Source organism: Brienomyrus brachyistius, chromosome 1 (genome assembly GCF_023856365.1).
Source record: "Brienomyrus brachyistius isolate T26 chromosome 1, BBRACH_0.4, whole genome shotgun sequence".
NCBI lineage: Eukaryota > Metazoa > Chordata > Actinopteri > Osteoglossiformes > Mormyridae > Brienomyrus > Brienomyrus brachyistius.
The window spans coordinates 10,369,448-10,383,301 of NC_064533.1; the positions used below are offsets into that span (position 1 = coordinate 10,369,448).

The window sequence follows — 13,854 nt, forward strand, 5'->3', positions numbered from 1 at the left end:
GGGATTTCTGCCACAGGGTCACCATACCGTCCCTGCCGGAGCCTTCAGGTCTGACAGCCTCAGCCCCAGCTTGGGAGGGAGAGTCATGATGTAGTTGTCTTCCTCTGTGGCTCCACCCACTATGTTCTCAGTATCTGTGTGTGTGTGGTTCCTTCCAGACTCGCTCTCCTTGCGAGCAGCGATCCCTCCTGGTGTGGGGCCCTCCCCCGTTTCTTCCAGCCTCTCCTGAAACACACGCACACGCAGAGGGACACACAGAGATCACACCACAAACATGTGCGTGTTTCACTACAGTGATCAGTGGAGTTCCATCGTACCGCATTGTGCGTCATTAAAAGATGATCTTCTCCCTTGGAGGGTCTCCCAATGGCTTCGGTCGTGGTCTGTGGTTTGCTGGAGACCTCAGACTTCACAGAAGTCTGTGTAAAAATAAAGCATCAGCACAAATGAAGGGCTGATAAATCCAAAGGTAAAGATTATATACCATTGATAAAATGTCATGTGAGACTAGGCTGTACACTGATTAAGTTACTGATTTAATGAATTATCACACATCAATATAATACAATGAAAAATCCCTCTAAAATAGCGATGACATGACACACCTCAGTTACCCCTGTGGGGAAACGAAGTCAAACATCTACTGAGCAGCAGAAGCAGTGGACCATAAAGTCACAAGGCCACTGATTATAATATTTCTGAACAACATGAATGCAAAGATCGTACTTGTGTTCTTGGCAAGAACACTCTCTTGCAAAATTGCCGCCAAAGAATGAACCTGGGAAACAGTGAATCATGGGACTGTTCTCGCTGCTGAGGATGCTTCTGATGCATCTTTGATATCTGGTGCTGGGAAAGAAATGACATCTAGGGAATTTTACTATCCTCTGTACTTCTGCTATAGAACTGTACCACGGCAATGGAAGCTGGCGTCAAATGGGTACGCAAGAACACAAATTCGGTCAAGTACGCCTATTGATAAGCACCCCATCATGTTGGAGTCCTGCTTGTGTAAGCACTTTCACGCCCTGCAGAGGCGGCTACGTTCACCGTGTTTTGGGTAATGAGGTTGGAGTCGTGCCCCCCGTCCTCCTTCAGGTTCTTGCTGAGATTCATCTCTCGCAGTAGCTCCTCCAAGCCGCCCTGCAGCAAGCGCTCAATCAGGGCCTTCAGCAGGGGGAGCTGTGAGATGGAGTTAGGCTGCTATCGTTAATGCTCCCCCCGAGGAAGCCTCGGCGGATCGATATGGAGCGTGGGACGGCAGCCTACCCTGATGCCGTAAGCCTCGAAGAGTGCTTCGATATCCTGATCACCCAGGAAGAAAACACCCAACATCACTAGGGCAGTTCAATGAGCTCAATTTTCTTTCTGAAATTAATTTTTACGGGGAGGGTAAAATAATACCTTCATTTCTATAACTCTTCCTGGGGGGCCAGCATCACCCTGCCAAGGATGGAGGAAAACATTTAGCTTCTAAATTTGCTGTGCTACACTTACTCCCAGTACAATCACAATACTGGCTTCCAGTTTTGACTGCTTCTAGCAGGACAGAGACAGCACCTTCTCCCCCTTCGAACCCTTATCTCCTTTTTCACCCTGTAAGAAAAGCAAGGACACATCCAATCAGTTTCCTTAGGCTTCAGTGATCTTGCCCACACTCAGAGTAGACAGATCATGCATGATTTACAGACGTGACACACATTTCAGACCCTCCCTACATGTCTGCCGAACAAGCTTGAAATTAAATAGTCAGAATGTATCCATTAAGTGTCATGCAGGTTTGTCAGCGAGTTAGACATGTCAAGGCAACTCGCTGACAAACCTGCATGTCGATACAAGGTCACATGAGATGTACGTCTGCAACTCATGCCCCAGGTACCCAACCAAGCGCCACCTGCTGACTAGCATATGTATTAACAGAGTGGGATACCTATTACTGTCATACTTACGGTTTTCCCTGGAGGCCCCATGGACAGAGGGAAGGCCTGCCTCAGATCATCAAGGGTGGCATTCTGGGGGTGGTGATTAAATAGTTAATTTTCAGCGGCTTACCACCATCAAACAGAGAACGAGCACATGGTTAATCATCCATCCATCCATCCATCCATCCATCCATCCACTTATCCTGGTCAGGATCATGGGGTGATTATCTTTGTTTGCCACCCCGCTGGCTGAGACCCTGGGCCGTCAGCTGCAGACTCACCAGTGTGGGAGTCCCGGGCAACCCAGGAGGTCCAGGCTCCCCTTTCCTGCCCTCCTTTCCCTAGATGAGAAATCGGGCGTCACAGTTACCGGTATAGACTTCGGTGCGAGTTCAAGAAGAAATTCTGGAAATATCTTTTACTGAACAATTTTTGTTACAAAAAAAAAATCTTCTGACAGGTGACGGAACTTTATTCCACAGCCAAGATCACATGAAAAGATGTCTAGCAAAAAAACATAGGCTTGTCTTCCACTCAAACGCTGTCTGCTCGGTGCGTATGATCGCCAGAAGGGTATTGAGTTTAAGAAGCAGCTCTCACCTCCATGCTTGGCTCTCCCTTCTCACCCTGTGGAAATAGGAGACAGGCCACTGACTGCACATTCAGACTTTTCAGGTTTTCAGAGTTTTCAGGTTTTCAGAGAAAAACTAAAAGCAGCATTTTTCATGCAGCAATCCTCCACCTCGACCTCATGTTGGCCCCACCCTAACAATACCTTTTCTCCAGCGGCACCTCGCGGTCCCGGTTCACCCTGAAGGCGGAGGACGACAGACACAGAGAGAGCGGGTGGTCAGTGCCCTGTACTACGGACTGTAAGAACCATGCACCCCAAAAATGAAGCCTTCCTCACATCCTTCCCAGGGATTCCTCTCTTTCCGTCCACACCTGGGCGACCCTGCATGCCACAGGAGAAGAAGTCAAACCTGAGATTCAGACATGTGACGCGGCGGGGGGGGAGGAGCCACACTCACCGGGGTTCCGGGTAGGCCTGGTATCCCTTCTATGCCAAGACGGCCAGGGTCTCCTTTTTCTCCTTTCTGTAAACACAGATGTCATTGGTGAATCCTATATGAACACAGCCGTATCTACACCCAAACTACTGTACAGTTATTGGTAGGCTCCTTAGAGATACATTAATTGGTGGATAACTTCAAGGCACAGCTGCATCTAGATCACAAATCTTGCATTGTCATTGGGAGATTCCTAATAGATACAACTATATCTAGATTTCAAATCCTGCTTTGTCATTGGTTTATTCTTTATAGATACAGCTATATCTAGATCCCAAATTCTGCATTGTCATTGGCGGATTGCTTATAGATTCAACTACCGCAGTGAGACACATTTGTACGTTTGTCAATCTCACTCAAGAAGTAGAACGTTACAGGGTTTTTACCTTACAGTATTTTCTGCTATTAGAGCATTTTTTTGAGTGCAGAAACTTTGTGTAATTTGCCTTGTTTATCTGTCATGCTGTAATACCTATAAGAAAAACTTTCTGTGATGAAGTTATTTTGTAAAGCGTCATTTGAAAGTATGAAAGAATTTTTTTTTTAAATCGTAAAAGAAGCTATTATAAGAATTAATCATAGCATTCAATCATGTATACGATTAGGGTGAAAAATAGCCTCGGAAAAAGGATAGTTTCCTTGAACATATAAGTGACCTGATTTGTAATTAGTTTATATTGTGCTGGTGATTACAGTCTTACATTAAACTTAAGCTTTATAGAAATGAGAAAGTCCAATTATTTGCATAATTGCACATTGCTCCTGTTAAATGTGTGTCTTTAGCCGAAATTACAGAGTAAGTGAACCTTTGTGGGGTGGATGTGTGTGTGTGTGTGTGTGTGGGGGGGGGGGGGGGGGCACTTACCAGGCCTGGCACTCCCTTCTTCCCTGGGTCACCCTGAAGGAAGCGGGGAATGACAACAGAGCAGTGACACGAGGGCCAGAGAGTATAAGAAAGGATCAACATAGGAATTCCAGTAAAGCAGTGTACGGAAACCCTGAAGGGACACACTGATGCGACCTCCAGTGGGGCATCGAGGATACATGGAGTTAGGCAGGACGGAGTCTCACCTTGGAGCCCGGCTGACCCGGTGTTGCAGTTAGGCCATCTAGTCCCAGGGCAATATCGCTGCCCTGCAGGGCAAGGGAGACACCCAGGGGTATGTGTATCGTGATGAAAAATCACATGCTGAACACGGAGCCACATGCTGCGTGGAGGCAGACTACAGAAGCCTGACCAGGCCTCACAACTGCTACAGACTTGGAATTCTCATCATGCCAGAGGTGCTGGGGAGCAGCAGTGCAGGTGTGGGCTTGGAGATACATACCAACAGGTGTCCTGGAGGCCCTGGCTTCCCCTCAGGGCCCTGCGGGGAGAGGCGTGTTTATTACAAGTCCAAGTCAAAAGTTTGGATGCGCCAAGCTGCCTACAAAGAAGTGTGATAGAGTGTCACACCATGTGACCTGAACACCTGACCTAAACAAAGGGTAAATGGTTTTGGAGGAGTTTGACCAGAGAATGAAGGACAAGCAACCAATAAGTGCTCAGCTTATGTGTGAGAAGTCCTGGAGGGCAGCTGGAAAAGCATCCCAGTAGGTGACCTCATGGCATGGAGGAGACAGTAGGGTCAGCTAGTCCTTGAAGCAATTGGGGTTTTAGGGTAGGGTCACTCTGCCGACCCGAGGATTTGAACCAACAACTTTCTGAATCCCCACCCACAAAGCAATTTTTTATTCTTTTTTTAATACTTTTTTTTAGTCAGAACATAATTCCATATGTTATTTTACAGTTTTGATGTCTGTACAATTATTGTAAAATGTAGAAAATAATAAAACAAACTTTCTATGGATAGATATATCCAAACTGACTGGTACTGTACGGGCCACGACCTTGTCCCTGTAAGTGTGCATACTCACTCTGGGCCCCGGAATCCCGCTCTCTCCTCTGAGGCCCGGCAGGCCAGGATCTCCACGCTCACCCTGCCGGAACAGGATGGCATCTCAGAAACACGTCACCGGAATACTGGGCAGAGAGGGCAGAGCTATGCATATCCGTATAAAGGTGCCTGCAAGGCCATAAGATACCTTTCAGCTGCAGCTGGGGGGAATCTTACCTTAGAGGGACCTGGCAAGCCAGGACGTCCCTGACAGGAGACACACATCAGCACAGTGTAAAAGAGGGGTAAACAGTTTGAGTAATTGAGTTTGCTTAATTAAATCAGCAATAAATAAAGGGTAGGATCACTGACACGTGAGTCAGCATGGGGCCGTATCATATAGTCACTGGGATTCCAGCTGGTACACAGTGCCTGTCCTGTGACACAAACAAACTGCACACGGCACTGCACACCAGCTCTCTGCTGTGAATAAATGCTCATAACTCACAGGGTCGCCTTTCTCGCCCTTGGGTCCCTCTGCGCCCTTAAACGCAAAGAAAAAAAATTACATTAGCAGGAGCTCTGGACCACATGCCACGAACTAACAGATGCCAAAAAAAACCCCCATTTTGGGCCAAGGATATTGACTTGAGAAAACACTCATAATGCTTCCTAAAGACATATACCTTCACTGCCATTAACAGATCCTTCTAGTTTGCATGGTACGTAGCTTGTTGGATCATATACACTCACCGGAAGACCGATTTTCCCAGTATCCCCCTTTTCTCCCAGGTCACCAATGCGACCGGGCAGGCCGATTGGACCCTGTATTCAGAATACACACCACAAAACCCACACATCAAGCCAATCCCGAAAGAAGACTGCAACCCTAATACCTCAGTTACATTCCGTTACACCATTCAGGCAGCAATTGGAGGCGATGGGCAGCATTCAACAACTTTTTTAGTCTTATGACACAAGCATGACAGTGGTAGTCGGTCACAGTGAGCTCTCCATGCTGCCATAACTGGAGAGCCTTTATAAGCCTGGATGGAGGTCGGCTCCAGGAAATGGGGCACTGCGGAGGGCCATCGCAATTCTATCAGGCAAGGCCATGAAACATGCCTGGGCTCCGTAAAGCCAGGTGTCTGCACCACTTAACGGCAGGGGCCTGGAGCCCTTAAAGGGAGGTGTCTGGACCACTTAAAGGCAAGTTCCCGAACCCATTAAAGGCAGGTGCCTGGGCTATTTAAAAGCAGGTTCCTGGAGCCTTTAAAGGCAGGTCTCTGGATCCCTTAAAGGCAGGTGTCTAGATCTCTTAAAGGTAGGTGCCTGGACGCATTATAGGCTGTTCCACACACACTTCCTTTCTTTACACGCAATTTAAAGGTCCCTTATTGCCAGCGGCACAACCACACGAATGCCTTGTTCCACTTAGTGGATGACAAAGTTCAGACTGTAGCTCCATTCGGAGCTAGATCTCCTGTTGACTATGGGAGAGGTGACATTGTCCCAGAAAAACCAAAGAAAGAAAGAGGACAAAAAGAGATGTACCCTCACTCCTCTGTCCCCTGGCTCGCCGGTGGGGCCCATCTCTCCCTAAGGGGGGGAAAGGCAGGTCAGCAGGCCGGTACACTTTCCTGGGGTCTAACTGCAGGGACTGAATTAGCTTTCTTCAGTGAATTTAAAGAATAACAGATTTATTAATGACCTTCATGGCCTCTGTCACTAGAGCAAGGCCCCTTTGCTACTCACCTTGGCACCTGGCTCTCCCTTGGGTCCAAGTTCACCCTGAAAAGAAGGTCAACAGGTCTTATTCCCACAAACATCAGAAGTATCCGAAACAGGGATACATTGTAAGGCAGGACGCAGCCCAACATGGATCAATGTACGACCTGAACAGGTGTTCATGTTCAATGCACTTTTGCAGCAAACCCTCCACATCAGTAATGGCTTCACAAGATTTACTTACATCTTTACCTCTTAGTCCAGGATCTCCAGGGCTTCCTGGTGGACCCATATCTCCATTTTCTCCTTTGACTCCATCATGGCCCTGGAAAAAGGGTGAATGACATCATTATTAATACTGCCTCTTAAGCTAATAGTGGTCTGCTGCATTATGAGCTTCAGCTACTGATGTCATCAATAAACACACCTTGGGTCCCGGTCTTCCAGACAAGCCTACATTTCCCTACAAAGGAAAACCAACAAGTTAAAAAAAACAAAAGCAAATATAACCTATCAGCCGAGACACGGGCTGTGGTGCTTCTTACCCTCTCACCGCTCTCTCCTTTGGGTCCCTGCAGTCCAGGAATCCCAAAGCCCGGACTTCCCTTCAGAACGAAAGGAACGAGCGATTAGTCCCATTTGGAAGCAGGGTTAGGGTTTCTCATGCTGTATGCGGTCCAAGGGGGTGTGGGTGAACACCAGAGATGGCAGGTTAACGTGGTGAGCAGCCAAGACGGTACGTTGAGGCTGTGAACCACTGACTCTGCTAGCGAGTTGACTACCTGGGTGACATACATAAAGGCAACGATTCTCAACCTATGGGTCATGACCCAAATTTGGGTCGCAGCAAGTTCTGAAAGGGCCGCGAGGCAGAGTTGGAAATGTAAGCATTTTAAAACCAGCAAGCTCTTTTGCTGATCCACGATCAAGTTTCCAAGCCCCAGTCTTAGAATTAATCTATATAAACAGGTCTCGAGTTTGCAGCCGCTTAGTGAAAAGTCAGTGAACACTCACCCAATCCACGAAGCCAAACCGCAGATGCTTAATTTAAAATTCACTGGCACATCCAATCAGATTTGTGTGATAAGCATTGATTGGCATTAAAATGCAGAGTGCATTGCGCGTTTGGTCATAGTGTTAATTTAGACCTATGCTTGATAGTGGCGACTGAGCTGGAACAGTAAAAATTGATTTGAGGTACAGAAATGTTGAAAACCACTGCTTTAGAGAGTGCAGAAGTCCTGGCTTGCTGATGTTTACTGACAAGTTCCTGTGGCAGTCCCATGGGACATCTGCCTGGAAGCCAAAGAGTAGCCAGAGGTCTCACCATCTCCCCTTTTTCTCCCTGGTCCCCCTTGGTGCCCTGTGCCCCAGCGGGTCCCACTGGTCCAATGTCACCCTAAAGCACAGAGACATGAGGTGAAGCCGATGGATCAGCTAAACTGAAAGGTGATAAATGGCAGGAAGACCCAGATACAAGCAACGTGAATGATAGTCAGTGTCACTTCGTGGAAGAATGAGAATAGTTTCCAGAAAAACAATCAGTTTTGCAGTGGTGACACTACATCTGATGACCAGAGGTGGACTTTTTAGGTCCAGAGAGTACAAATCCAGACCAGGATTTTGTTTCAACCAACCAGTTGAGTATAAAGAATCACAGTCACAGAGTACTAAACTAGATGGTTGAAACAAAATCTTGGACTGGATTTGTACTCTCTGGACCTGAAATCGCCACCTCTGCTGATGACAAAAACAGGGACCACAGAGAGGCTCGCTGATGCCTCACGGCGACTTGGCTTGGTGCCCACTGGCTCTTTTCACAGTTCAAAAGCGTGGTGCCCAGAGGGTTGTATGTCCTGAGGAAAGGTGGCATGTTGACAGGTGGGCCCCGGATGCGTGGCGCTTGTTTGCTCAGATCAGGCAGACGGAATGTCCCCGGCATTGTCGCCTCATGATAAACATAACAATTATCCCGGCTGTTAGCCAGTTTAGGGAGCGGGACGGACAGCCTCAGGAAGGCTGCTCGGCGTGGAGCCAGCTATGCCGTTCAGAGGGATCTGAACTTCACATTAGGAAGACAGGAGACATTCCCAGAGTCCAACCCAAACCAGCACTGAGGAAACTCCTGAGGGACCTGACACTTTTACAAGGGGTTTGCAGTTTGGGTAAAAGTCCACTGCAACAGCTCTGCATAAATCTGAATTACTGATGTTCATCACATTACCCAAACACTGGACTGCTACCTAATTGAGAGTAAGGAAATACTGAAGGAAAAGAAGGAATGATCAAAAGGAACTCACCCGGACACCCTTCATCCCAGGAGGTCCAAGGATCTGTTATAAAACAAAGCAAAAATCTATTCTGCACACATTCATGCATAATGCAAAATCAGATTTCAGGATAGGTTCTGCTTATTCAGCCGCACTGGACTGGGAGTGACCGTAACTGAGGTTGCGAGAGATGGCATGGCACATGCAGTACCAGGGTCTGCAGGAGATGGCATGGCACACGCAGTACCAGGGGCTGTACCAGAGCAATATTACAACATGAGGAGTGAACAGCGGTCTCGCGAAGGCGCTGCAAATCAGCTGCTGTAAGCAGGTCGGCGTCTGACGAAATGACCATAGTAGATGCCCCAGACATCTTTTGTGTGGCAGCATTTTGGTACCCGGTGGAAAATATAAATGGCGAAATGCTTTATTTAGCATTTTTTGTCTTTAAAATTAATTAAATAAAAGGGCGCTTTTCCTCTTTGAAATTTTATATTGTTATATTGTTAAAATATTGTCTCGTTCTCATTAACCCAATATCGTGTCTCGTCTCATGCGATATATATATCATCACATCGCTATTGCTTACCCCTCTGGCTGGTTCCCCAGGAGCTCCATGTTCTCCCTGTGAAAGCAACAGCGTCAGTCACATACACGTGTACATGCAACGGACACGTACCATGATACAAGGACCATAAACAGCCATCCCAACACACAGCATAAACACGCACATACATGTGCTGGGGAGTGCTCACGCATACAGACACGCACACACAGACTACACACACACAGACTACACACAGCCACCCCAATGCACAACATGAACACATGCACACAGACACATGCAGACCATGCACAGTTACTCCTAGCAGGTAACTATAGCAACTCGTGGGCATATTAAAGTGGAATATTTCAGCATATGACTTCACTATGGAAAAGGATTCATATCTTTGAGGTGACAAACTGCACTGAGGCCACACTGTCCTCATATGGAGAATCTACCTTGCTGCCCTTCTGTCCTTCTGGGCCCGGGACACCCTGAAGGTGAGAGAGAGAAACACATTGAGAAAGGCATCCGCACACCAGCTGGTACTCAGCCGAGGTACAGAGCAGGACCACAGATGAATGATCAAGTGAGCCTGCTCTTCACGTCAATAACATCAAAACATATGTTCATGCAGTATTCCAGAACAATCCGAGCTACGCTCTCAACTACGTATATATGTGTACATGCCTAAAAACGGAGAGCATGATGGGATATGCGAAAAGAGGCACTCTGATGTACCTGAAGTCGTACCAGAAATACATACAATCCCATTCACATTATTATAAGTATCGATATTTTAAACCGTAATTAGCAGTGATTATTCAGAGCTTTCAAATGAAAAATGCATTTGGTCCAAAGGCAGCCATATCCTGGTGACCACCCATCTTTGTTTTCTAGAGCAGTTTTTCTCAGCTAGGGGGACTTCCAGACAGTCCACGTTTTTGCTCCCTCCCATCTTCCAGCCTGACGGTCCACACTTTTGCTCCCTCCCAGCTCCGTGGACATGTGGACAGTCTGGGGGTCTCTGAGGATCAGCCTGAGAAATACTGCTTTAAAGCTTTGTGCACCGGGAGCCTGTCTGCTTTGCTGAGGGCCCCGTGAGACACGTGCAGATCCATACCGCTTAAGAGGATTTCCTGGATCTACTGAGGAGTCGAGCTAAGCAGGGGCTCTGGTCAGGAATGAAGCACAACGACCCAGTTTTTGTGACAAGGGAGACGCGTAGGGGACACTTCCTGCAGTGTAAAGGCAGGACTTCCTGCTAGTGGAGGCATGCTTCTTGGTGTAGCTGTATAGTCTCCCTAAGGGAGTACTTACCGATGCCCCCTGTGGACCGGCAGGTCCTACCCCTCCTCTGGCACCCTAAAAGTAGTGAACAACAGCGGAGTAAATCAAGAAGGTCACACATTCTTTTCTCATTTGTATTTTGGTTCACAGGCTACGAAAAGATGCAACCTGCAGAATCCTCATTACACAGCAGTGACTGCTCGGTGAAAAGCTACAGCTGCAAGGAAAAGGTTTTAAACTGACTGAAGGAGGCAGAGTGTCTTTGCACCTCCAGGGCTGGGGGCCTGAATCCCGCCACCACTGTTTGTGTGGGGCATCATGCACGCTTCCCCAGGTACTACACTAACCTGTGTCTTCATTATACATAAGAACTGGATCACACTTTAGGCCCCATTCATACAGATATATTATATCTGATTTGAAATGTTTATCTTACCTTTTCCCCAAGCTCTCCTTTTAATCCCCTTTTGCCCTAAGCATTAAAACATATCGAAGCATTACTTTTGCATTATTTACACAGTAAAATTATACCAGCTTTCCAAAGGCAGTTACTGGGAGAGTAAAACAAGATGCATGTAAACTGGTGAGACAAAATATTATGGAGCTGCTTTTTGGCATATAAATCATGTGGGTTAAAACGTAAAGAGGGAGAGGTCATGTAAGTCTGAGGGCCACGTCCTTCAGCGGTTATGATATTGCAATAAATGCGGGGGGGGGGGGGGGGGATTCTCAGTGTGTCGTCATTCATCATTCATTGATTAATCTGAAAAGCCCTGTAGGCATATGTGCAAACCAACATGCGTAGCATTGGCGTGACGATTTCTAAGTAAGCCCATGGAAGCTGAGAGTGATGGATTAATTCTTGCATTAAAGAGGTTTCTATAATATCTGTCTTAAGTTATTGATATTCCAGGGCATTAGAAAGCCATAAAAGGATTCTGAGATTCAGAAAATGATGGCAATTCAGAGAATCACATAGTTCAGAGACGGTTTAGAATCCATACCCGAGGACCCACAATTCCTTGCATTCCTTGGTTCCCCATGGCCCCCTACAAAAGACAGATAGATAGGTAGACTGACAGCCAGATAGATAATTTATGTATTTAATGGCTGTACACATATTTGTTACATTTGATACAAGCCCACTTGTAGTAGCCAATAAAATCTCACCGCTGGGCCGGTTTGGCCTTGCAGACCAGGACTTCCCTAGGAAAATAAGACACGTCACAATGTCATTGGTGCAGCAAAGGACGGTCCTTTGCATGTTTGTCTCTGACGCAGCTGTGAATGTTATGCGCCAGTGTGCACAGGACACCTCCAGCTTTCCTCACGTGGGGGGGTGCCGGTGCAGACTTTACCGTACCTTCTCCCCCGGCTCTCCCCGTGGGCCCTGGGCACCTGGAATGCTCACTCCCTGCTCTCCCTGCGGGAACACACAAAGTGCACAGTCGGGCGATCAAAGCCCGATGCAGAGACGCCTTTAGCTCCGTCGCTTATCAGCAGGACCAGCTGCTCTCCTTGGGGTTTATTCGTTAGTCGCAGGACTTGAACGAATGAAACGGGATACAGGTACGAGAATGATAGGGCGGAGGTAAAGGGCAGCTGAGCTGCAGAAACGGCGCATGGATTTCAGGGAAAAGGTCAGCCCTGAGGAACATACCTTCTCCCCCTTCTGCCCTAGCAACCCTGGAAGGCCATCGATGCCTATTGGTCCAGGTAACCCTGGCCGACCCTTAAAAAGACAGACATGAACACCATCAGTTTCCCCTGACATGTTTTCATCATGTTGCTCTGTCTCAAATTCTGGGAGCGAACCGGTGTGATGTTAGGCTTAACTCACGTCTCTGCCATCCTCTCCCTTATCTCCTCTAGCACCAGCCTTGCCTCGTAAGCCCTGAGAAACCAAACAGAAAAGAGAGTCGCTTTCATGGCCAAACGGAGCCGGTCCAATATTCTCCTGACATAAAATCCATGGAGTCACCTGCGGGAGCCCTGGGCAAATTAAACACTGAACTTAAAACACTCGCTATAAAATCCAGATCTCGCTTGCTGAAAATGGACACAGGGTGCTTGTGAAACGTGACAGATTATACTCTTAACCACTCTGCGGCACTTCAGACATGTGACATTTTCCTTGAGAATAGCCATTAAGTACCAATTGGAAGGTGCTGTGACTGCGAATGTTTCCAGCAATGGGGGGAACTGAAAGCAACAGAGTGGCTAAAAATAATATACATTATTCTGTGTGGAGGACACCCCCCCCCCCACACACACACACACACAGACATGTAGAGAGACACAGACACACATACACACACACAGACTCAGAGAGAGAGAGAGATTAACAGTTCTGTTAATAAGGGACTCTCGCCTTCCTCCTGCATCAGACACCATGGCTTGTGTGGCCGGGATGGATCAGGCACTGTTGCTAAGAGACGGGGGCAGGTTCCCCTAACAGGCAGATGTCTATCCTGCTTGTGTCAGGTTCCCCTGCGCAGACTAACAGTTTCTCCTGTCTCCTCTGTGCAGACTAACAGGCAGACGTCTCTCCTGCGCACATCAGGTGCCTCTCTACAAGCTAACAGTCGCTCCCGCTCACGGTCAGGTTCCTCTCTACAAGCTAACAGTACCTCCTGCTCACGAGCAGGTTCCTCTGTGCAGACTAATAGTCTCTCCTGTGCGCGGGCAGGTTCCTCTGTGTAGACTAACAGGCAGACATCTCTCCTGCTTGTGTTGCAGAATGCAAGCGAGGAGATGAGCCAACAGCCAAGGGCTGTAAACACTGCGGATTTTCCTTCAGCCCCACCTACAACACAGCCAGGTTTCATTTTTCTTAGGGATTTTTGCAGAACAGCACCACCTACCTGAGGGCCTGCTTCTCCTCGATCACCCTGTGAGAGAAAAGACACATTAGCCAATGACTGAGCTCCCGAGAAGACGGACCTTGCGAGAATACTGAAAATAAAAGGTCACACTGATGGACCAGAGTCACTCGTCGCCTGGTCGATCTCCAGCTTGTCTGCACTCACCTTCACTGAGATTCCCGGAGGCCCTGACGATCCAGGCTGACCTGGCACTCCTGGAGGTCCAGGCACCCCGGGCACTCCTGGGGCTCCTTGTGGACCCTGCCAGACAGAGACACTAGTCAGTGCT

General features: G+C 47.8%; 1 protein-coding gene across 4 annotated transcripts in view; it reads right to left on the reverse strand.

Annotated features, from left to right (window-relative positions):
• col7a1l (collagen type VII alpha 1-like) overlaps positions 1-13,854 on the reverse strand; it is a 62,307-nt gene that overhangs the window by 23,286 nt on the left and 25,167 nt on the right. For all 4 annotated transcript variants that reach the window (XM_049019169.1, XM_049019186.1, XM_049019179.1 and 1 more), the window contains exons 34-70: positions 13,731-13,826; positions 13,566-13,592; positions 12,542-12,595; positions 12,362-12,433; positions 12,065-12,124; positions 11,872-11,907; positions 11,706-11,750; positions 11,138-11,173; positions 10,732-10,776; positions 9,870-9,905; positions 9,457-9,492; positions 8,898-8,930; positions 7,925-7,996; positions 7,143-7,202; positions 7,025-7,060; positions 6,842-6,922; positions 6,625-6,660; positions 6,424-6,468; positions 5,623-5,694; positions 5,378-5,413; positions 5,107-5,136; positions 4,910-4,972; positions 4,321-4,359; positions 4,064-4,126; positions 3,858-3,890; positions 2,954-3,019; positions 2,833-2,877; positions 2,698-2,733; positions 2,523-2,549; positions 2,204-2,263; positions 1,950-2,012; positions 1,561-1,596; positions 1,405-1,443; positions 1,270-1,305; positions 1,051-1,182; positions 318-419; positions 28-225 (exon numbers count right to left, since the gene is read on the reverse strand). In XM_049019169.1, coding sequence (XP_048875126.1) covers positions 28-225; positions 318-419; positions 1,051-1,182; positions 1,270-1,305; positions 1,405-1,443; positions 1,561-1,596; positions 1,950-2,012; positions 2,204-2,263; positions 2,523-2,549; positions 2,698-2,733; positions 2,833-2,877; positions 2,954-3,019; positions 3,858-3,890; positions 4,064-4,126; positions 4,321-4,359; positions 4,910-4,972; positions 5,107-5,136; positions 5,378-5,413; positions 5,623-5,694; positions 6,424-6,468; positions 6,625-6,660; positions 6,842-6,922; positions 7,025-7,060; positions 7,143-7,202; positions 7,925-7,996; positions 8,898-8,930; positions 9,457-9,492; positions 9,870-9,905; positions 10,732-10,776; positions 11,138-11,173; positions 11,706-11,750; positions 11,872-11,907; positions 12,065-12,124; positions 12,362-12,433; positions 12,542-12,595; positions 13,566-13,592; positions 13,731-13,826 — 2,082 coding nt within the window. The remainder of the gene's footprint in view (positions 1-27; positions 226-317; positions 420-1,050; positions 1,183-1,269; positions 1,306-1,404; positions 1,444-1,560; positions 1,597-1,949; positions 2,013-2,203; positions 2,264-2,522; positions 2,550-2,697; positions 2,734-2,832; positions 2,878-2,953; positions 3,020-3,857; positions 3,891-4,063; positions 4,127-4,320; positions 4,360-4,909; positions 4,973-5,106; positions 5,137-5,377; positions 5,414-5,622; positions 5,695-6,423; positions 6,469-6,624; positions 6,661-6,841; positions 6,923-7,024; positions 7,061-7,142; positions 7,203-7,924; positions 7,997-8,897; positions 8,931-9,456; positions 9,493-9,869; positions 9,906-10,731; positions 10,777-11,137; positions 11,174-11,705; positions 11,751-11,871; positions 11,908-12,064; positions 12,125-12,361; positions 12,434-12,541; positions 12,596-13,565; positions 13,593-13,730; positions 13,827-13,854) is intronic.